General features: G+C 32.0%; 2 protein-coding genes across 2 annotated transcripts in view; one reads left to right on the top strand and one right to left on the bottom strand.

The window, feature by feature from the left end:
- The window catches only part of LOC115215018 (voltage-dependent calcium channel subunit alpha-2/delta-2), a 42,791-nt gene extending 30,887 nt beyond the window's left edge, over window positions 1-11,904 (top strand). Inside the window, exons 17-21 of the mRNA XM_036501192.1 lie at window positions 1,533-1,561; window positions 2,869-2,986; window positions 5,676-5,782; window positions 6,794-6,867; window positions 8,571-11,904. Of these exons, the coding sequence (XP_036357085.1) occupies window positions 1,533-1,561; window positions 2,869-2,986; window positions 5,676-5,782; window positions 6,794-6,867; window positions 8,571-8,675 (433 nt within the window). The 3' untranslated portion in view covers window positions 8,676-11,904. The remainder of the gene's footprint in view (window positions 1-1,532; window positions 1,562-2,868; window positions 2,987-5,675; window positions 5,783-6,793; window positions 6,868-8,570) is intronic.
- A 4,157-nt stretch (window positions 11,905-16,061) lies between these two features.
- Window positions 16,062-25,248, bottom strand: part of LOC115211101 (glutathione synthetase) — a 51,195-nt gene continuing 42,008 nt past the window's right edge. Inside the window, exons 10-12 of the mRNA XM_029780004.2 lie at window positions 23,723-23,804; window positions 19,308-19,494; window positions 16,062-18,257 (exon numbers count right to left, since the gene is read on the bottom strand). Of these exons, the coding sequence (XP_029635864.1) occupies window positions 18,134-18,257; window positions 19,308-19,494; window positions 23,723-23,804 (393 nt within the window). The 3' untranslated portion in view covers window positions 16,062-18,133. The remainder of the gene's footprint in view (window positions 18,258-19,307; window positions 19,495-23,722; window positions 23,805-25,248) is intronic.

The following is a 25,248-nucleotide window of genomic DNA, read 5'->3' on the forward strand; positions in this document are numbered from 1 at the left end:
TTGAAAATTATAATTAGCATAATTTTTTAATAATCTACACTTTAATAATCTACACTTTTTAATAATCTACACTTATATTATGGACAGTATTGAAGGTGGCGCTAGTTACCAAACAAAGAACTATGTTATGTTTTAAACATTTCTGATGTCTTGCTTTCTCTTTGGTATCACACAAGTATGAAAATATTTTGGTGATCTAGCCATTAGAATAAACTTTCTATTCTAAGACTAAACAAGCATTTATTTTTTAATGATTTAGTCAGGAGTGGAAGAGCAGTATCAATGACCTTTTGTAGTGACCCGAAGAGTAAAGGTAGCAGGGAAGGAGGAAGTAATCACAGGGTGCATTAAGATATTGAGTTATCCTTAGACTGGGCATTTGATGGTGATGTTGATATGGTTGATAAATGTGGAGATATTTCTGAAATTATATTCAATGTAAGCATATCCAGTTCAATTCCGTGACCGAGCTATGTCTTGTGTTCTTGAGCAAGATGCTTTATTTCACATTGCTCCGGCTTACTCAGCTGCAGAAATGAGTTGTGACATCACTGATGCCAAGCTGTACTGGCCTTTGCCTTTCCTTTGCATAACATCAATGACATGGAGTGGAAAGACTAGTATGCATGGGCAGCTACTGCTCTTCCATAACAAATTTTCCCAGACTTGTATCTCAGAGGGGAACTTTCTAGGTGTAATCTCATGGTCATTTATGAACAACAAGGGTCTTTACCCTTCTCCTTTGTAAAGATCTAGAACTGCAACTATAAATCTTTATTTAATCAACTACAAAATTTGAAACAAAAAAGTGCTTACCACATTTTATTTATAATAGTGGAAAAGGTGTTGTAGAAACTAAATCATGGTTTTCAAAGGGCTCAGTTCTCAGTCTACTTCCACTTTGTTTCAAAAGCTATCATTGATTCATCAACAGTGGTTTCTGAAACAAGATCAGGTAGAAGTTATGTGATTATTGCAATGAAAACAAAAATTGCCTTCCTTTCCTGATAGCAATTTTACTAAATTTGGGTATAGTTTAAGTTCACTTAAATAACAGTTGCACATTTGTAGAAAGACTTGGGGAAGAATGGCTTAGCACAAAAGAGTGTGAACTTATTTTCTGTTATGGGTATTTAATGTAAATACATTCAATACCCAATTCTTACTTCACAACTATGTTTAGCACAGAAATGATAGGGATATGATCATTTAGGCCATATGACTAACAAGGGTTGGGTAAACATATAATGTGAGAAACGTTTTTGTGTGTTTCAGCATTTTACAACACCTTATGTCTTCATAAAGAAGAGATGTGTAAGAAATTATAGTTATTTGAGAAACGTACTTCTTATGCTATTTACATATATGCAAACAGTATTTTAAGACATACATGTGACTCTCTCTCTCTCTCTCTCTCTCTCTCTCTCTCTCTCTCTCTCTCTCTCTCTCTCTCACACACACACACAATTTTTTAAAAACTGAAGACAGTTTCTTTTTATTTATTTAAAATTTATAATTCATATTTTTTGCAGTTGGTTTTTCTCAGAGCCTATCAATTTTGGTACGTAATAATCCTTCTACTCCTTTCTTCAATGTCTAGTTTAGTTTCCATGTGTTTAGAATGTTTTTAGATTTGATCTACTTTCACTTAACTAAAATTCAAACAATTAAAAAAATCAAAAATTGTATGTTCTTTTTTTTTAAATCAATACAATTAAAAATCCATGCAAGCTAAAATTTTTAATAAAAAGTTTTCACTGGGTAAAACATTTTGTTTTTAGTTTTCATATCACAATAGTAAATTTGATTCCTGTGTACAGCAGGTTTTATACAAACCAGGTATATACTATGATTATATCAATTAATAGGGAAATTATTAAGATAGAAATTTTTTTTTAGAGATCTATAGTGTTGTTAATATTTCAGAATCCACTGAAGTTTTAGTTTTTTTGTGACAGTGCCAGGGAGCATGTTGTCTTTATATGATTGTACACGAGGGGATACTTTGGGGTAGGATGTTCCCGTTGCCTCCTTCTGTTTACAGATGTAAAAGATGTATCAATGAAATAGAAATAATTATTTGAAGGCTAATTAAATTGTTGCAGATTTAAATATTATAATCGGATTATAGCTTAACCACAGGGCTGGTAGTCCTGCAAACTGCATGGTAACCTCAATAGTGCAGGTGGCATGAATAAAGCATTCATTCCATGCTTTAAGTGAGTTGGCATTAGAAAGAGCATCCAGCCATAAAAAGCATGCAAGGTAGACATTGGAGCTTAGATACATCAGTTCCTGTCAAACTATGCAATCAGCATGGAACAGCGATGTTAAATGATGATATAAGACTGAATTTAAGAGTGTTCCAAGTTGTTGGTAATTATATAAATTTGTAGAATATTTTGAAAAATAATTACAAAAGTTTATTTACTGCTCTATATTTATTTTGTGTATGCATTATATGAAGTGCAACTTGAGCCATCGTCTGGTGGCTTGAACATAACAGATCTGAATGAATCAACATTTGTAAACAAACTAAAATTTGTCAGCCACTTTTTAAAGCAATTTATCAAAATATACAATCAATTCTAAATATGAAAAGAAATATCAATTTTAGTGTTTGCATTTACAGCCATGTCAGCATATGTGACTAAATATTTTTGTGTGATCAAATATTTTTTTTATTGAAATATAGTTGTAGAATATTTTCTAAATTATATTTCTGTGAAATTTTTCCCTGAGTGAGATAATCACCATGTATTTTTCTAATATACATAATCTTTTAAAAGCATATTTACTTGAAAAAAATGCATTTGTGTTAGCTTCCTATGAACATTTTTTGTATTTACTTTTTTGTTATATTTTTAGCTTATGCAGAAGAGGAAGGTGAATCAGAAAGCTGTATAATGAACCGAATACAATATTATTGGCCAAGTAGTACATTTAACTCCATGAGTGGTATAGTTCCATGTGAAAACTGTTCTAGGTAAATTATGTTCATATATAAAGTCTTTGTCTTATAGGGGTGGAAAGTTAACATAATGTTTGTGATTTTGCACAAATGGAATAAATTCAGTTTGATCATCTATATAAAAGTCTAGCTCAAACCTTCAGGTTCATGAGACTTAAATCATATACAGATTTTCTGGGTATCTAGGTGAGGAAGTATCTCATGGAGGGACTACTTGGAGGATTGTCATGGATGGCCCAAGCAAATACCAACAAATTATGGATGCAGCAACATTCTGCACTTGATCTTGGAGACTTGAAAATACAAGATCTCCACCTTTTGAACAGGATGCCAGTCCACTGTAATCCTCTCAATTGGAAATGAATAGCAGCTGCCACTAGTATTTATTTATATTTGAGACTGGCATCTTATTCAAGATGCATTAGCATCAACACTTGCTAGATTGAATAACAACGTCAGAAGCTCTCCATTTTTCAACAATGTCATGCAATTATTTGGGAAAAGTTTCTTTTTCTGTCCACAGGCCAGTGAGGAGTTTGATTTGTGATGAGTGAGGGCTAGTAAAATGAAGGTAGGTATGCATTTGCAAGCTCAAACATCTCAAGAGCTGACTATCAAAACTGCAAATACTCTCACTCAGAGCATATGTGCATTCCCTCTTGCTGAAAGCAGCGATTCAATTAATTTTTGGCATCAATGATGCTGAAAAATTGCTGATGCCAGTCATTGATGACAGAGAGAGCACCATCTTCAGTAATTGTATGTCTAAAATGCAACAATGTATTCTTGGAATGAAAAATGTTAGGCATTTTCACAAAGTCAGCAGAGGATATTTCACCGAAATAGTTTTCAAAAACTTTCTCACTTCTCATTTTTGAAAGAGAGTTCTTCAATTTCTCAATCAGCTTCAAGCAGTCACTGGCTGTTGTGCCTGGACACTATAAGCTACTTACCACAGATTCACATATTCCAGATATATTCTCAACCACCATAATACCAAAGTGGAAGCTTTGCTAGATTGTTTCAGCAGTCATTTGACAGTGAACTTTGTTGTTGCTCATAGCAATGTATCATTCAGAAGCACCAGCAAAAAATCCTTCATCATCTTATAGTTGCTTTCTATGTTTCAGTGCTGTTGCTCTAATGCACCAACAAGTTGGATGCATGGCTTGCAACATGACATTCTCACCATAAAGGTTTGTCCATTGCATCACTTTTCTTTTTGGTGACTCTCTCAGAAGAATGGCACATTGGTAAACAAAGTTCATTGCATCAACTACAATGGCAAGCATAGAGCCAACTTCTTGTGAGACGAGCTCCAGAGAGTGGCTTCCATAATGTACAAAATATGTGCTGGGAAACATGTCTTTAATTTCTTTTGTATGCCTGAAATGTTTCCACTCAAGGTACTTGCACCATCAAATGAAAAGCAGCACACTTTTGAGCAAAATATTTAGGCAGCAAAGCTCACCCCCCGGAAGAACCTTAGTGTCTCCAAAGAGCAGCCAGGAGGATTATAAAAATCAAAAAAATCTTTGTAGGCATCCAGAACTTCAGAAACATAATGGACAATGATTGATTCTTGTTTCATGCCATAGCAATCAGTGGTGCCATCATATATAATACAAATAAACATGGAATCTTCAACTTTTTGTTTTTATTACCTGCAGGATGTTATGAGCATACACCTGTAGGATTTAATTTTGTATGGTATCAGATAGGAAATTATTTCAACTTTTAAGCCACTGACTTACTTCTTCACTGCATTTTTTGGCAAGTTCTTTTATATGAAGTTTCCTGTATCATGTTCATGCCCTTGTAATACTAGGCCTTGCCTACCACAGAATCTGACCGCTTTGTAAACAATTTTTAATACTTGCTAGGCTACTTCTTGTCACTAAATTGGTTGCTTATTCAGTCATGGATATGTCTGACTTTGGCCCAAAGTGCTTTCATGTAGTGACCAGAACAGCTATGTGCAGTGATTTTTCCTGTAATGTTGCCCCAATTTCATACACAGGTCAAGAAGGCAGTTTCCTTAGGTATTGTAATTCTGTTATGCTGAACTCCTTCCAGACAATACTGGCAGATAATAGTATCATGCTGAACATCATAATGAAACCACAGGGCTAGCAGTATGAGCATTTCTTTGCATCCTTGGGGAAGTTGAATATCTTTCCAGGCACAAATTATTTTTGTGATGTGCAAAAGTTTGATGGCACTTCTTGTCATGTTAGAAGGTGGCAAGCTGGCAGAATTGTTAGCAAACCAGGCAAAATACTTAGCAGCATTTTGTTGGTCTTTGCGTTCTGAGTTCAAATTCCCACTAAGGTTGAATTCGCCTTTCATCATTTTGGGGGTTGATGAAATTTTCAAGTCTTGTACCTATAGTAGAAAGGACTATTAGTATTATTATTATTATTATTATTATTAAAGTGGCAAGCAGGTAGAATTGTTAGCACACTGAACAAAATGCTTAGTGGCATTCCTTTCAGCTTTATGTTCTGAGTTTAAATTCTGCTGAGGTCAACTTTACCTTTCATCCTTTCAGATAAAATATGTACTAGTTGAGTACTGGGGTCAATGTAATTGACTTGACCCTTCCTCCAAATGTTTTGGGTCTTATACCTACAGTAGAAAAGATTATTATTATTTCGCTGTCTGCCAAGGTCAATGCATTGTTATTTTCTTTTCTTAATTCTAGGGAGTTCAGAGTTGTTCGTTTGATGTATAGTAACTTGGTACTTGTAGTTACTGAACTTGAGTGTAATGAATGCTCATATACAGAAATTAATCAAGAACCTGAAGAAGGTAGGCATTCCAAATATTTATGTTGGTTCCTCTTATATTTCATTTTGTGGTATAATATTCAATATGAATTGTCACAACAATGTATATGTTTAGCTTATGGTTGTTGAAATAAAACATCATTATTGATCTTACCAAACAGTATTTCGTGAATAGTAATACATGTATTGAAAATTATTAAAATAATTCTAAGTCAACCCAGGTAATTTACATAGCACCATTTGATCATTCAAAGAAACTAAGTGCCTCATTCTTGTATCTATCTGTTTGGACATCTGCCTGTCAAACCTTCACCTACACACACACACACATACATATTCTTATATACCAATATGTACATATTCATTTGTTTACACACACACACATATATAATAATAATGATAATAATAATATTATTATTAAGGCAGTGAACTGGCAGAATTGTTAGCATGCTGAACAAAATGCTGTCAAGCATTTTGTCTGTCTTGACATTCTGAGTTCAAATACTGCTAAGGTCAGTTTTGCCTTTCATCCTTTTGAGGTTGATAAAATAAGTAAGTACCAGTTGAGTACTGGGGTTGATGTAATCACCTTTCTCCCTCTCTTGAAATTGCTGGCCTTGTGCCAAAATTTTAAACCAATATTATTATTTAAAACAGCTTGAATCAGCTCCATGCAACTTAAAGTTTTGTGACTTGCTTGTGTATGTATGTATGTATATATTTATATACACACACTCAGAGTAAATGAATGTCTGTCAATTTCACTGATAAGTATTCAGTTGTTCATTTAACTATACTCTCTGTTCACCAAATAAGGTGAATAAGGATGTAAGTGTCTAACATTCCTTGTAACACTTGTATCTTTAATATAATTCTCAAGCAGAATCAAGTTTCACTATTATTCTCACTACTATTATATTCTGGATTTGTTCCCCTTATGAATTTTGATCTCTTGATGCATATTTAATGATTGACTTCATTATGTTCCTGTACCTACATGTATTAATATTAACATTTTACCTTATATTAACAGTGAAGCCAAATTTTTGTGAGTCACAGCCAAGGTATAGAAAACGCCCTGGAGAATGCTACAAATATGACGCAAGAGTAAGTTCATTTCTTTTATTTATTTTGTCTTCCATTGATCAAAAATTTGTGTTGTATATTTAGTTATAGTAATTTATTGAAATCAGTTAAATTTGTAGAATTTATCATCACTGTGTAACAGCACAATAAAAAAATATTTTTACTAGTATATCATTACTTTACAAATCAGTTAAATTGAGTACTATTGACACAACAGTTTGGATTTGAAATAATTGAATAATAAAAGTTAGTGCAAAAACTGTTTAGCAATTTTAGAACAATGTTATTATATATCTAAAAATACAGCTGTCACTCGCAATCAGGTATGACTTAGTATCAGCATGCTCTATGCTTCTTGCTAATGTTTTTAGGTGTCCATAATGTTGGGAGCAGACACAGACATTCCTTCTTGATCCTCCCACTCTTGACTTGATGAAATATTCAAGTTATGACAAGCGGAAGAGAGAGAAGTCTGCATCTAGAATTTAACTGTGTTTTATTTTATTGACCCTTTTCCCATGAAAGATGAAAGGTAGAGTACAGCAGGATTTAACTTAGAATGTAAAGAGCCAGAACAAATACTGCAAAGCATTTTGTCTGATGTTCTAATGATTCTCCCTTTTAAAACATCAAATGCAATTATATTTAATTATTTCTTTTGATCTAACTTCTTTAACATACACAACTTTCTCTGAATCAGTCTTAGTATTATTTTGATTTCTTACAGAATATTCTAAATTCAGTTGTGCTTCCTTATCAGCAAGACACCTATATTTGTCTCACTATAACCTTTTTATAATCACTTCCTCCTCTCTTAAAAGTTTTTGCCTTGCAAGTACTTGATGACCCTGTCAGTGCAGGTGCCACTTAAAAGCACCCAGTTCACACTCTAAAGTGGTTGGTATTCTAAAGGGCATCCAGCTAAAACTGACCTCACCTGTGCTTGTGCCACATAAAAAGCACTAACTCCTCTCTGCTGAGTGGTTGGTATTAGGAAGGACATCCAGCTGTAAAAATCTTGCCAAAACAGTCACAGAAGACTGGTGCAGGCCTGGCCGGTTCTTGTGGTACCGTCCCACCCATGCTAGCATGGAACACTGACATTGAATTATGATGATGATGGTGATGATAATGATATGCATCATACATAATAACCTAATTATCAAACATTTTATCAGAGAAAATTGAGTGTTTAACGAGTAATAAATTAGTCTTCCTTTTGCCTCCTAGTTTTATTGAATAACTGACAGTTTATGCAGCATCTAAATTAAGTTTAGTAGTGTATGCAGAAGGCATGTATATATAAATTCATGAAGTTGTATATCAGAGCAAGAATATCTTTTAGCAGAATTGAATTCTTCTTAAGTTGTCATTTTTGTTTGTGTTTGTGTGTGATTTCATCAACATATACTTATTTACAACAGTGATGTTCATATAGACTGAGTAATGACATGACCAACTCACTCTACATAGAGCTCACATTAACACACACTGGTAAATGAGTAAAATTTCAAGCCCAGAACAAAATATTGTAGATAAGTTGCATGTAGTTTTATGCAATTGTTTTTAGAGAAAACAAGTATGAAAGGTGGCTGGGGTAGTCTAATATTAATCTGAGTCTTCATTTTGATGGCTTCTAAAAAGCTGTGTATCAATCTAAATTTATTTCATTTTGCCAAGAATATAGTTTCTCTGTTCTATATATTCTCTTTTTTATTTTGCAGGAAGATGATCGGAAATGTAGTGGTTCAGCCAATCTTCCATCTTATTTTGTTCTGTTGACAGCCCTCTTTCTGCTTCGCTTGTGTGTTTATTTAAGTGATAGTTGATAACAGATTACATATTATGATACAAACACCCATCCCATTCTTTACTACCCAATGATTTTGTCTTTGTACACCACAATAACATATTTGTTGCATATACAAACCTCTTGAGAGGCCAGATCTACAATCTAATTGAAAAAAAAAATGTTTTCATTTAATTATAAATTGAATCATTTTTTTTTTTACCACAGTATTAATAAAATATGTTGTTCTAAATTACTAAGTTTTTATAAGTTTGCAAGAAATCAAAGAAAAAACAAAAAACTGGCAATTACGGATTCTTTCTAGTACATAAAAAATTATATAGTATTTTATATCTTTTTCCTCTGAATTTTTTAATTTCTTTTTTGTTTCTTACTCCCTCTCTCCCCCATTTTTTGTTATTTATTTTGTTGTTCAATTGGTGAATTTCAGGATGGGGGATAAAACTATTTTTTATTTAAATTTTATATACAAATTAATTGAAAGTTTTTACTCTTCCTAACAAGTTTATTTTCTCATGGTTTAAAAAAAAAATCTATCTCCAATTTATTCCATTCCACTGTTTGCAGTGATAAAATTTTCATTAAAACTCATAACCTCAGTGGATTGAATATCAAAATTAAGAAAGTGCAAATTTAAGTTGCTAATAACCAGCCTTCATTATTTAATGAAAGTTGTATTTTTTAGTTTTCTTCATACAAAAAAAAAAAAGGAAAATAATTGAAAATTTTCAATAATATATTGATGGAAAACAGTGCTTTCTAATGAAGTATTTTGTATGTCATTTTAACTTTAAAAATCATTTTTTCTAGGAAAAACTTATATATGCTTTACATTTAACCCATCCAATATTTTGTGCATGTGTATGTAAGCTTTTAAAATATCTGATTATAAAACATATTTGTAAAAACTATTTTTTTTTTAAACATTGTTATGAATTCCACCATTCTGTGAGTGATTGCTTTCCTGGGAAATCACTGTAATTTGTTAGTTTTTATTATCCCATCATTTTAATTTTGTATCATCTAGAAATGTGTTAACTATTTCTTGTTTTATCTCAGTTAAGTATAGAAAGTCAGTGCCGTGCAGATAAAATGTCTACTAGCTCTAGTAACCGTCCATTATACATGGAGACAGTTGGACACGAAGGATGTATCAGTTTTTCGACTTGGTGGAAATCCTGTCAGTATTTTTTTTTATACAATTACATATCATTAAATTATCACATGAAATTAAACTAGTTCAGTAACTACATTTAAAATTTTCATGTTAATTTTTATTGTCATTCTCAAATTAAATTTTATAGCAATACTCAGCATAAGATAAAAGGGTAATTTATGTTCCTTTATTATTCACAGTTTATTATTAGCCAAGTCGACAGCTGGTTTCAGTTCTCATCTGAAGCTGCAAATGTCCTTGAGAAAAGCATGTACATCTCACAATCTCATTCTTTTCCTCTACAAATTTGTGGCTGTGTGTCTAAGTAGAAAATCAATATTTAAAATTTGGATGAGTGTTATAGAGTAAGAGATAAGCTCCTGGCAAACTAAGCTCTCAATTTAGTTAAAATTTTTGGTTGACACTATTTGATATTATATCTTTGAGAAAAGCATCAACATTACAACATCCCTTTTCCCATAAATATGTGGCTTGTGCCTATGTAAGAAATATTTTGATTTTTTTAATTTTGCATATGTTTTATATGTACATATTTTTTTGCATAAGATTTATCAAGTAATTTTAATTTTCACATCAGCCTTACATCTTTTAAATTGTTATTAAATGCAATTATACGTATCTCTTAACTGATTACAAATTTCATGAACTGATCATATATTTCCCAGTTGGGAAATTTAACAACTATGTTGCTAATTTTAAATCAGACAAGCTTAGAACTTTTCACAAAATATATTTTTTAAATAGTTTATCGAAACTGAAAAATCTACCCATTTAATTTTAAATGTATTTTGATTTATTTAAATATAATTATTAACTTAACTCGAAATGTTTCAGTTAACCTTTTTCGAAAGTGAAAATAAGTTGTTGAACATACTGGAACTTAGATAATTAATAATCTAGCTTAATTTCTTTTTATTGGATTACAGTCAACATTTTACTGTTACCCCAATATTTTGTTGTTTTCAGATGTAAGATGCAATGGTTGAACAGATAAGATACAAATTTTCTTTGATTCATGTGTTATTCATTAATTTGTATCTCACTTCAAACATTACATTGTGTATCAAGGCAAGACACCTAACTCTACTTGCCTATGGCTTTTATGCCAGGTTGAATGAATTATTGTTATTTTAGATAACTGTTCCTCTAGTTATTTAAAACCTGCTTATTCTAGAATAATATTGTTTTGTTTTTCTTTTACTTGTATTATAAGTATTGTTTATTTAAAAACAAAAAATATTTTTTAAAATGTATGAATTTTACTGTTCATTTGCAACCAGATAAAATGACTTAAAATTGCATTTAGTTAAAAATCTCGTAAATGTGATATTGACATTTTCTCTTTTATTTCTGGGATACTTTCTACATAATTGCAGTGTTATATAAAGCCAAATTAACATCTTTTAATGATCACATTTTGAATTAGTCATCACAAGAGAAAGATGTGATATTAATAAATTCATTATGTATGATAATTACTTTTGAATATTTGACAATGATAATAAAAAAAAAAGCTTAAAACAGCTGCATTCTTCAAATATATCCAAAGAAATTATCAAAAAGAAAATAATTCTAGTGTTACTGCTGCATTTGTCTAATCCAGTGAGCCAAAACAGTTAACTTTTTATTAAATCTCATTGTTTCACTTTTTTTTTAAAGTAATACTTTGTTTTTTATGTTCATAGAATAAACATATGAAAAGCATTTGTTTTATTAATCTCATCAACAATCTGCATAATTAGTTATTAGCATTGCTTTTACTTAAAACTTTCATTTGGCAACTATAGTCTATTTTAACTGGTTGTGTAATCACTATATATCACTTGTTTTACCTCTTTTTACTTTTCTTTATTCCCAGAGCATGTCATATAGTGTGCATGTGATTGTGGCACAATTCATCAGTGTATATGATGCCACAAGTATTCCAGTTATTCCAATTGTTTACATGTCATTTCAGATGGTTAAATACGAAATTCACAAACAGCTCATGCACAGGAAATATTCAGTATTTATTTTTTCACACAAACAGATTTAATCCCTATAGTAAATGCAGTGTTGTTGCTACCCTGTGTAGAATTCACACAGGACTCTCTTTATACCTTAATTCCAGTAATGATGTTATAGTGATTCAATGACAACTACTCATTGCTAAAAAAAAAAAACATTTCATTACCATGACAGCTCAGTCTTTATTCATACTGAATTATTTATTCTGACTTACCGAGTGTTTTGTGTGTGTGTATGTGATATGTTAGAACTGTAAAACTTCACAGCATCAATACTCCAAGCTTCTCATAGTAGTAAATGGGGAGACAACCAGTAAAGAGTCATCTAACAACTTCATGTGTGAAGAACTGTAAGGCTACTATATCAGTTACTATCTTTCTAGTTGGATTAATCTAAACTATACATGGTTGTTTGTATGTGTGTGTGTACACACACAGACATGTAGTTCCAGTAAAGTTCATAATTTAAACTAAGTACATATGTGGAAAAAAGAAATCTGCAGGTTTAGATTTGTTCACTGTGAGTAGAACTAAAGTGTTTTTAATTTATTTCTCTCAGATGAAGTCCAGTTCTAAGATGTCAAATTCTTCTTCTCCCCACAGCATATTAAATTATCCAAACTTTTGAACATCAGTAATTTTCACTAACATACACTACCAAAAGTTTTCTCAGACACAGATTTTACTTATATATGTGTGTGTGTATGAGAAATAACATATATTCTCATACACACACACATGTGCATATGTGTAACGTAAATAAAATCAAAAAACTTGACCATAAGATAATTGTAAGATATACTGTGGTGGACTGTATTCAAAAGTATATTGAGAAGTAACTTCTGTAAATCCTGTAAATTTTGCACACAGACAGATTTCTAAGACTAGATAACATTCAGTATCTCTCTTTCTCTCGGTATATATAGATAAACAAACACACATGTATGTACATACATACAAATTTATATATATATACACACATGCATATTTATATACACACATATGTATATACATGTACACTAGTGTGTGTGTATAATATATATATTTCATGAGTGTATATGCAGATGAAATATACATTTATGTGTGTCCGTGTCCTTTATACATGTTTATACAAAAATACTTATATATTTACACATATGTGTATATGTATACATATATATTCATAAAAGTATTTGTATTCATGTGTGTGTATTATATATATATAATGTTGAAAACTATGTTCCCATATAGCCCTTTTTTGAGGGTGTTCCAATTTTATTTTTTATCAACACTTCCCGATTGTCTCAGCCTCATACAAAAACTCCCTAATATTAAATACTAAACTGGGACTTAGTCATGTTTTAGACATGTTATACATACACACATATATGTGCATGTGTTATGTTGACAACTGCCAGTATGAAACCCTGGGTTCTGGAAAGGTAAAACAAATTCTACTAAATAGAATTATCCAGCTTTCCAGTGTCAAGTATACAGTCTTTTAATGAATACTAGCTTACAGGTATCTATCTGTCTGCCTATCTGCATATATATATTATGAGGTAGATAGTTTAAGTTTATATGTATATGTGTATATTTAGGTAATATCATTAGAATTATATACACTTTCAAGAGAATGTGAATTTTTTTTTTTTTTGTAATATTGGCCTCAAAGCACATATAGAGCTATGAATAAAACCATTTAAATATTGGGCTGAAAAACCTTTTTGACTAGAAAAAGTTGAGAGCTGCCTGTGGTTTGAGTCCCAGAGACAGCTTTAAACTTTTTATATCATAAAGGATTTTTCAGTCCAATTTTTACATGCTATGTATATATATAGCTTTTACCTGCTATATATATAGCTTTATATGTGCTCCGAGACCAATATTACAAAAAAAGAAAATTATGTGTATATATTTGTATGTATAGGTTTTTATATATATTTGTATATATACTTATATGCATGTGTGTGTATATATATATATATATATAATATATATATATATATTATATATATATATATAAAGAGAGAGAGAGATTTATGTATACACAGAGAGATGAATGTATGTAAGGATATGTGTGTATACAAACATATACACATGTATGCACACCTTCACACACATATAATTTAAGACAATCTTGTCGCCTGTTCCACTGGAGCTCCAGATTACATATGCAACTGGACTGGCTTAAATACACTATTGCACTCTACATTTGTATTGGGTACTCTTTCTCTGGAATGTCACCCAACTTTGAATATGTACGAGCATATATATATATATATATATATATATTATATATATATATATATAACGTGTGTGTGTGTATTTAATTCTATATTTCACCTTGTTTATTTATTTTTCTATGCTAGCATGGTTTAGATGTTTATTATTGAAGCATTGCTTTACAGCTAAATGACCTTCTTGTTGCTAACCTTAACTTCTCTTTGAAGTAACAGACTTCTTACTTCTCATGTCTTCTAAGGCACAATGTGAGCAGATAATTTGTTGACAAGAGATATGATGACAACATGGCTTGTAGTAATTTTTCATAGAGTACAAATCTAAACTCACACACACTCAGTCATATGATGGTTTTCCTTCAGTTGCATTCTACCAGATTCTTTCACAACTCTTTGTTTGAGCTAGAGCTATGGTAGAAGACACTTATTCAAGGTCCTACTGTATATGGTTGTATGATTGAGAAGACTGCTTCTCAATCATATTTTCAAATTCAGTCCCACTGTGTGGCACTTTGGGTGAGTGTCTTCTACAATATCTCTGGGGCAAACAAAGCCTTGTAAATGGATTTGGTAGACAGACTGAAGGCAGCCTATAACATACAATATGTATGTGTGTGTGTTTTAATATTTCACTTAGGCATTGTGATACTAATAACCTGGTGTAAAACTCAATATACGTGTTCTTTTGAATGAAGTATTAGTCAAGTATAGAGTGGTAATAAGAAAAAGATAACAAAAGAATAAATGATAATCATATAAACTTCATTAGCTTACAACTGTTCCCACTATAAGATGCAGTGGACTTTTAATTGAGTACCTCCTTTGTCATCTCTTTTCTTACACACACACACTATTGTGTGTGCATGAGTGTGTTTGCTTGTCTTGACATCACTCCTTTACAATCATCTGTGAAAAATGTCTAGCTAAGGGGAAATATTACCTTGCTTAGAATCAGATGAGGGTTACTGACAGTAAGGACAACCAACAGTTGAAAATCTACCTCAACAAATTTCGTCTAACCCATACAAGCAAGAAAAAGTGGATATTAAAATGATTATATATTCTCATTCAAATATACATGTGCGTGTACATATGCAGAGTTACTATTTCAATATACTTCAGGTCCTCTTTTAAGTTTTTCACTGGAAACCTTTGATATTTTTTTAATATTTACCTTGGATTGTTTTTTGTTTAATTTTTGTTTTTTCATGAACACACATCTTTCTAATTCAATCTATGATTATATCCATATATTGAATTACATGTAATCAGAATTGCTAGTTTCGCATTCAATTTTTTTTTTTTCTAAAATATATCCAATCTAGAAAGATATTTTGTTTTTTTAAGTAAATATATCTTTTGAAACAAATTTTTGGGGAAATATACTCCTGGGCTGTCATATATTTGAATGTATGTGAACATTATATATATCATGAAAATCTACAAATCTCTAAATTAAGGTGTCTTTATACACCTGTGATGTCTTGAAAATATTAGCCAGTGAAATCTGTGACACTTATGAAAGCATTTGTTATAGAATTTCAAAAGCACCACAAATTTTTCTGGATAATATAACTGTCATTAGTTTACTTGTATTGTTGGGACTTAAATATTCATAGTAGATACAAATTCTTATACAGTTTTTCAGTTATGTTTCCAATGATCGAATTACATATGAATGCATTATGATAGTGGTTTGCTTTTTAAGCTTGAAATAGAAATATAGATAAGCCAGTCAGTTATGTGAAAATTACATCATAAGATATTTAATAATTTAGGAAAGAAATCCCCTGCAAAAAAAAAATTATAATTACACTTTCTTGGGGTGGGATGATCATTATGCATTAATATAGTGTTGACTATTTTTTTCTCTTGATATATTTTGCTGGCATTGTAGACTTAATCCATGCTTGCAAAATAAACTCTTTAAATTTAGAAACTTTCTTTTGATAAATAAAAATTAGATGTATGTGTGTAAATATTTAAATAGAATGAAGACAATCAATTCATTTTTTTTTTATTTAAATTCAACAAAATCTACAAAAATGTTATAGAATAATATCCCAAACAAACAAATGGTGCCATTTCTCAATCCATGAATATTCTTCCTGCTAATACAAGTATTCAAAATACTCAAATGTTGCTAATTTCTTATGTGCTCATTTCTACATTAATAATTATGTGAACTGAAATTTTTTAAAAGTTTAATGATGATAGGATTTTGTGACATACTGTATTTTTCTTAAATCATGCCTGTCTTAGTTACAAAAAATACTGTAGTAATTTATTGTTAACTGTTATTTAATCAACACAAATGTAGGCTATGTATTTTGGTAGATATGCATGGCAGTCTGTAATAAATTAAGAAAAAAAAATAGTTCCTACACTATCAAAAGGTGTTGTTTTAACATGCTTTTGAAGTGGATTTTAAAAAACATAATTTACACTTTGTTAAATTTTTCCGGTTTTATCAAAAACTATCTGTACAATGAATATTCATATTTCTGTGACCAACACACATACTTTATAGTCGTTGCTGAAAGAAATGTTATGTCAGGCTAAAATTTCCTACTTTCTGTCTTGATAGTTTAGCCAGGCAATAGAATCTTCCCATAATATTGTAAGGGAATATTGGTGCATTGTTTATCAATAATTAATTTTGGATTGTTTTATAGTTGTGGTAAAGTGTTATTCAATCTGTATTATTACACCATCACTAACATTGTACAAATACACTTAAGAGTTTAGCCTTTTGTCAGCCTGTAGTGAATGCTCCCTTTGTAGATTATCTGCACCTTAATTATCTATACATATGGTTCATAATTATACTTTGTTTCCTCTGTATCATTATTGTTAAATAGATTTTTGAAAGTAATTATTTACTATTTTACCTGTATTGATTGTGTACAGCTAATGCTCTAATTAATTAAATGAAGAGAGGTATAAACAAAATATTCTCAATGTCCTCAGATAGCTAAATTAATATTTACTTTATTCAATATCCCTAATAACTTACAAGATTTTTTTTTTGTATAAGGATAGTTAAGAAAATATTTGAAATCAACATTATATAAATGATATAAGGAAGCATGAAAGTAATTTGTAATCATAATTTTTACTCATGACACATGCATAAGTATTCAGCAACAAAGTTTACTTCTAACTGGCTGTAGGGTTACATACTCTATGTTGTTGATCAATTTTACTGCATCACAGTATATTACTATAACACCAGTAATATAAATACCCTATGAGGTACTATAGACAAAACTTAAGTAATTTTTGTTTATATCTATGCATAAAAATTTAACTTGAAAATTAAATCATGTCATCCTTCAAATATTCCACACCACATTTCATTAAAATTTTGATTGGAAATAACCTAGTGGTTCTAATATATATTTTTCCAAATTTAAAAAAAAATCTATAATATATTTTTTTCTTTTTAATTACAATATTTTATTATTCTTTCTTATATATCAGATAAACCTTTCTGAGAAACAGAGTGAAACTCAGTTGATAAATGAACCATGTGCAAATGATTTTAGAATCATTGTGTTTATGGATAGGTAATCAAATTTCAGCTTGTGTAAGTTAACTACTTGGTGAAGAAAGATTAAGATATATCATAGAAACAATCAATTTGATTGTAAAATGTTGCTAAAAATTAAAATATTACAGTTTCAAATTATCAGTTATCTAATCAAGAACATTTCATTTACAGTTTTTTTTATTTTGGAATTGTTATTTGGTTTGTTGTTTATTGAATTAACTTATGTTTGAATATTTTATTAAAAAATTGGTTGGTTTGGTTGAATGTTCTATAAATGCTGATTTTGAAGAAAATTTCTGGTAAATACTACCATAGAAAAAAGGAGTCTTCAAAAGAAGTCAGTTTTACTGTGTTATATTTTCTTAATAAAATATAATTTGCATGTTCATTGATTCTTGTCAATTTTTTAAATGTATATTGTTAGCCTTTATTTAATTTTTTTTATTACCCAAAGAGAAAACTCAGAGGAATGAAATCTAAAATGAAATGTAAATTCAAATTATTTCAGTGGTAACTGAATTAAACTAAATATGGAGAATCTATTGCAGCAAAACCAGCAGAAATACCTCCTTCATCTACACCTTGAACTTTAGTTCTCATTAAATGCCCAACTTGTTCATTCATGTGAATCTTGTGTTCATCTCTGAAAAAAAAAACATTCTTTCAAGTGTATTGTAGGAGTGAATTTTTTAAAAATACAATATGGCATATATTCAATTTCTTTTCATTTTTGAACATAGAACAACTCATATCTAATTAGCATTCATTTATACACTTATAATGCTCCTTTAAATATGGGTTGCAGATTTTGGCACAAGGCCAGCAATTTCAGAGGAGGGTGTAAGTCGATTACATTGACCCCTCCCCAGTGCTTATTTTATCAATCCCAAAAGGATGAAAGGTAAAATTGACATTGGCAGAATTTGAACTCAGAACGTAAAGACAGACGAAATGCCTCTAAGCATTTGGCCTGGCACAGTAATGATTCTGCCAGCTTGCTGCTTTAATGCTCCCTATAAATATGATTCATGCTTATACATTCAGATTTCCAATTCTGCCAGAAAATGAAAGTCATCTGCTAGACTGTCCCAACAGTGACCACACAATTGAAAGAGGTCTGACTTCAAGTACATCAGAACTTGCATTGCTATCAATAAGAGAAACTTCTTTACATGCAGCAGACTAATTAGGAGTACCAGTAATAAACTACAAAATATCTGGCAATGAAAAATCTCAAAGTAAGCAATGCATGTCGTTTTCAGAGTATGTGCAGAGAGCATTTTTTTCTTTCTATGGAGCCAAAGCCTGGACAATGAAGAAAGAGCTGAGACGGTGGTTTTGATTGGGTATACATCAAGCTTCACATAGTGTCAGCTCAATAACAAAGAAATTAATGGACATGTTCCACCTTTCTCTGCTATTACTGCTCAAAGCAGGGTAGGCTTTGCTGGCCATTGCTATCATGCAACAGGACATGCCAGATGTTGCATTTTGTAGACTTCCATATTCTAATAGAGGAAGAAGACCACTCACTTACATCAATGTTTTGGGCAGACACACAAGATATTGAGAACCTACCAAAGCTACAAACTTTGAATTAACCTATCTTTTCATAAAGACAAAATTACATAAGGCTTAATGCTTTAATCCCATTCACCTTTCATAAAATACAATTGAATCTCTCAATACTTACCCAACAATGATTCCATAAATTCCAAGTTCACTAACAGTATCAACAATATCAGTTGATTTCTCAAATAGTAATATGTTTTTCTGTGTGAAAGGAAAGATTCTCTCCATTAAAATATAAGCTGTTCTCTCAGTAGAGTTCTTAATTTTAGACAGATATTCCTTGATCTCATGACCATAGATGTTATTACCTAAAAGAAAATAAATTAAATGGATATTCTCAGTACAAACATTATTTTGAAATATTTAGAATTTGTGAAGCAAAAATTGATTAAAATTCTTCCTTCAACACAATTAGTTACAAAGAAAACAAACTACAAAATGAAGGAGATCAAGTAAAAAAAAATACATTTGACTATATAACCACAGCAGACACTCAAGTTTTTTCTTTAACCAAGTGGTTCTGAATTCAGTCCTTTGAGAGTAATTTTCAACCATAGTCTTGAGTTGACCAATTCCTTGTGGTTGGAAACCTATTACACTGGTATATATTTGTATGCATATTTCACTTATTTATATTAGCAAGAAAACAAAACTGCTTTACGAATGAATTGCTTATATCAAGTTGAGTAATCCCCTGTCACTCGATATGGACCAGTGATTGACCTGTTGGAAACCTAATTGTAATGCAAAAATAAATATAAGACACAAATCACATGGTTTGTCCCAGATAAAGCTAACCATTTACAAAATGAATAAAAATTAGGTCAGAAAAATATCCATATCTTATGATCATCTGTTGACTACATTTTTCATATGTTACATATCTCTTTGTGTGACATTGTTACTTATATCTTTCAACACTAATAAAAGCAGAGATTATTGCTTCTCACAACTATACTAAACTAGAAATTATTAAAAAAAATATATATATAATGAGGCACTCCAGATACTAAGTTGGTGCACTACTGACTGCATGGTTGAAGATTAACTTCTATTGTGTTGTGTCCCTCAGTTTGATCCAGTTTGTTGGACTGATAAAAACAGATTCCACTCCTTACTTCACACTTAAAATGGTATCAAGCTGTGAGACCTCTAGTGTTGAATCATTTCTGATGCCAAATAATACATGACAGCACATAATGCCTTTGTGTCTGTGTTTCTTCAGGATATCCTGTTTTGACTTAGTTTCACTAATATCAGCACAGATTTATTGGCCTCCATACAAAAGCACATACATGATACACAATACAAACCAATTAAAAATAGCAGTCAAGTTTCCTTAAACCAAATCCTACTTTAAAACAATATTTAAGTCTACACTGGACAATATAGCATTAAATACATGATAATTAAAAGCAAAGAGATAGGATGGAAGGCTTTTAATAAGTTTTACCCTATCAGAAACAGCATGACTATATTACACTGATAAGTCATTCCTCTACATTGAATTTCCTAAAGATCACATGTCAAAGTCTAAATTTCTTTCAGTTTTTTTTTTTTCATTAGAAATACAGCATCCATTGCACTGAATCTTTAATCCAAACCTATCAGCCTTTGTACCCAGACAAACTCTGTAAGATACATTCACAAATTACTCTATCAGTTTGAGGCCTCTGCAATTACTTCTCTCCCAAGCTAGTTCACTACACTTACAGTAGTTGCCCATTATACTGTTCACTGCTAAGGATATATGCAACATATAATCTATATAGTTAAGTTAGTGTTATATTTAATGTAGAATCATTAAAAAGCAAACTAGAAACATATAATGAAGAAAAAACTATTATTCATTGACTGATATTGTTTTAATTCTCTCAACAAGTATAGAAAATAAAGAGATAATCTGGCATGACCATCCTCAATGAAGCCAAGCTTTCACTGGTATTGTTAAAGTAGTTGTGTGAGAATCAATAAATCAATGTAAAAGAATGCACATTATAGGGCATAAAACCCTAGAAAAGTTTAGAGAATAAATTTCAGACTCAACCTTCATTATCATTTTTACATTTGTTTTTTCATACCTGCAGGCAAACATTTCTGCAAGCCTTCTCTCCAGATGTTGAATGCTGTCTCCCAGCTCTCTACTCTCTCTTCCTACCCAGTCCACAACCTTAGGATAGTCATGGTCAGTGTAGACACAATGAAAGTGAGGTCAGGGGAAACTATTGAAATGCTAAAACAGAGGTATGGAGATTTGTGTTGCATACAAGAGGTACAATGGAGGGGAGTCTCTGCCAGTCTCCTCAAGTGCAGAGAAAATAGGTATAAAATCATCTGGGAAGGCAACAGTAATAATGTGAAAGGTATACATGTAGCAGAGAGATGGGTGGATAAAGTGATTGAGGTAGTCAGCAAATAGCTTAGTCTCAGAAAATACAACAGAAGATTTACTCTGTCTATGCTCCTCAATGAGGACTACCTGATGAATGAAAGAATTAGACATGTTGAGAGGCATCCTGGTGGATGCTATGGACTGCATGGAGGTTATGGATTTGGTTTGCGAAATGAGGAGGGAACAAAGTGCTTGGAGTTCTATGATGTAAATGACCTAATGGTCTACTACACTAACTTCAAGAAATGAGCCAGTCACTTAATCATTTATCAATCTGATGGTTACACAAGCTAGAATGACAACACTCTCACCAGAAAGTGGGATAGAGAGATGGTTGTAAATGTAAAGTCCTTTTCTTAAAGTTTAAAGGCCATGAAACAGTCAGATACAGAGAACTTCTAATTGAAGTGTTTGACTAGGAGGAGACAGACATTTAAAATAGAGAACAATCGGAAGTTCTTACAGGACAACCCAATGTGGTCTACAGACTAAATTTGTGGTTTGTGTAATGTTCCAGAGTGACATGCTGTTGGAACAGTGCAGTGGACAGAGCCCTAAAAGCAAAGAGACAGAATTGGAAGAATGAGAGTAGCTGAGAATTATATCATGCAGCTAAATAACAAGTATATTTAGCAAGGGGAAAAGCAGAAAGGAAGAGGTTTGCTAATGATTTGCAGTGAGTTGTTCTGAATAGCAAAGAGAAAAATTGATACATGACAGAGAAGTATGTATGGATGGACAATGGTACATTTGCACTTTGTAATTCTGAAAAGAAAGACAAAAAAGTGCTACTATTAAAGTATTCTAAACATGGAAAATGCTTGGGAGAAAGAGAGCCTTGCAAATATGAACCCAACAAAGGGACTAGCCAGCAGTATGATAGATAAAGCAATGAAGGATATGAAGACCAAGAAAGCTCCTGGTCCATCAGAACTGCCACTGAGATACTTAAAGTATCTGACAGAATGGAATATGGCCTAGTCACCTGGATAATTGCACAGGAAGGCATGATATCCAATGACTGGTTTATAGTCAGTTGTTACAGGTGTAAAGGAGTTGCCTTAGAGAGGAAGAGCATTCAGATGTACAACAAATTTCAGTTGACTCAAACAAGCACGGAAAAATGGACATTAAAACAAGGATGACAATGACATGGCAACATGAATGTGTCTATAACTTAGTCTTCTATGACCTAACCAGTTTACCACATCTGAAAAGGTGGTTTTAGTGAATTCCAGCATCAACTCATGCTGCTGCTCATCTTATATCATCTACAGATCTAAATGCTAATACACTTGTTTCTCAAATATAGTACATCAATCAATACCTTAGCTAAACAAGTTACTGTCTCAGTTCCCATAGGCCTAATCAGTTGCTCACATCATCATTGTTTAATGTCCCTTTTTCCATGCTGGTATGGGTACGATGGTGCAACAGGAACCAATGAGTGAGTGGACTGCACTGAGTGTCAACGACTGCTTTAGCATGGTTTCTGCAGCTGGATGCCCTTCCAAACACCAGAGTGTACTGAGGTGCTTTTTTTTTTGTGGCACCAGCACTAATGAGGTCACACAGTACTTGTAAAAAACAAGACCCACCTCAACTGAGTTGGGTATACTGAGGGAGATGAAAGTATGAGAAAGGGACAAGAACAGGTGTTTTGCTGAAGAGAAGAAAACTTGGCTTCCTCAAGCTGAAATGAAAGAGAGAGATAGTGCAGGCACACCCTTAATCATTTAGCATTCAAATTACTCTGCCAAATGAAATACTTATTTATTCATGTTGTTTTGAACCAATCATGTATTGTCTCATAGCTTTGAGATTCCAACAATGCTATTGTCTATTTTTAGGATGACATTGTAGGTAGGTGTGAGAGGTTAGACCTGGACAGTTTGAACTTAAAACAAGAGGCTTATCTGGACTAGATATGGCCAGTTTAAATGCTAAAGGGTTAAGGTACAAGTGAATAGGAGAGAAAGAGTAGGGGGTAGAAGAACAGAAAGAGTGACTGAGAGGTAGGCTTGTGAGGTGAAAAACAGTGTCACAGATGATTAAAGAAAAATAGATAGAAAATAATATTAACTATTGCAAATACTATAAACGAAAATTATTAAATGAAATCTTGAGTTTTAGTTAATGTTTACCTCCACCTTCTCTCTGAGGCTTCAATACATAATTGGAAGGGTTTTCAAGTGCCAAACGGACAGCTTCCTCTCCTTCAGGAGTCTTAAAGAAAATACAAGAGAAAAAAAAAAGAAAACAATTAAAACCATCTTTCTTCCCTCTTTTGAATAAATGTCATAAAATGTGAAATATTTATTTCATGAGAATAAATAGATATTTTATATACACAATATATTAATGATTTCTATTGAATAGATAAATTTTAAAAGAGAAGAATGAATCATTGGAACATTCAAGCCTTTTCCAAAGACATCAGCAGCATAAAGTAAATGAAGTAAAATAGTTTCAATTAATAATTGAAACCCCAATGTAAAGTTGTCTCACCAAGCAGTTACCTCTTCATCTTCACCTATTGCAAATATCTGATGAAATAACAAGTTTAGTGTATGTGTGTGTGTGCGTGTCTGTCCCATCACTGCTTGGCAACTGACGTGGGTATGTTTACAGCCCCAGTATGGCTGCAGTATAATGACTGAAACAAGTAAAACAAGTTGATGGGATAACCTCTAAGTTGTTAAACCTGCAAGAAATAGCAGTCAAATTTCTCTCAAAGCTCACTCTGCTATTTTAAAAAGGGGCACATTGGATTATATATTAGGTTGGAAGCAAATTTCATGCACATCTTTTTATATACGTTTATTTATTTATTGATTTATATATAAGTAAAGGCAATATCTTTTGATTGAATATTTTCATCCTTTCAGAGCATAAGTTCCAAAAATGGCCCAACAAATCTCTTTCTGTCTGTCTGTCTGTCTGTCTGTGTCTCTCTCATGAACAGCAATGTATTTTGTCACTGTATGATTACAAGTCCGGCCTAAATGCTGGCCAATCACAATGTCATATCAACAAAGCATTTGGGGAATACACAATTGGTCATCACCAAGCCTATGATTGGTTTAAGAAGTTTCAGTGTGACCAATTCAATCTTCAAGACCAGCCAAGAAGTGGTCATTCCACACTTATTGACAATAACCATTCATATGCTTGTGTCAAAGCTGATCCACATCTGACATCATATGAGCTGGCTGATAAGTTTAGCAACAGCCATACAGCCATTCTGCATCACTTGCAGGAAATGAGCAAAGTCAGCAAACTGGATGTATGGGTCCCATGTAAACTGACCAACTTCAACTGTCAATGCTGCATAGACACCTGCATGACACTACTGCCCAAGAAGCATCATTTTGATTGGCAGAACAAAGTGGTTACTGCAGATGAGAAATGATGTCTGTACTTGAATATGACATGCGAAAGAAGCTGGACAGACAAGGGTGCAACTGCAGAACCTCAGGCAAAGGCCTACCTGCATCAAAAGAGACTCATGGTTTGTGTCTGGTGGGGTGTGACGAGCGTGACTCCCTCGGAAATGTTGGAACACAATCAAACCATCAATAACTGCATTGGGTGGTAGATGCAATTGCACAAAAAGTTCTATAATGGACTGATGTCATGTTGCTTCATGATAACACACAATTACATGTTG

Source organism: Octopus sinensis, linkage group LG1 (genome assembly GCF_006345805.1).
Source record: "Octopus sinensis linkage group LG1, ASM634580v1, whole genome shotgun sequence".
Taxonomy (NCBI): Eukaryota; Metazoa; Mollusca; class Cephalopoda; order Octopoda; family Octopodidae; genus Octopus; species Octopus sinensis.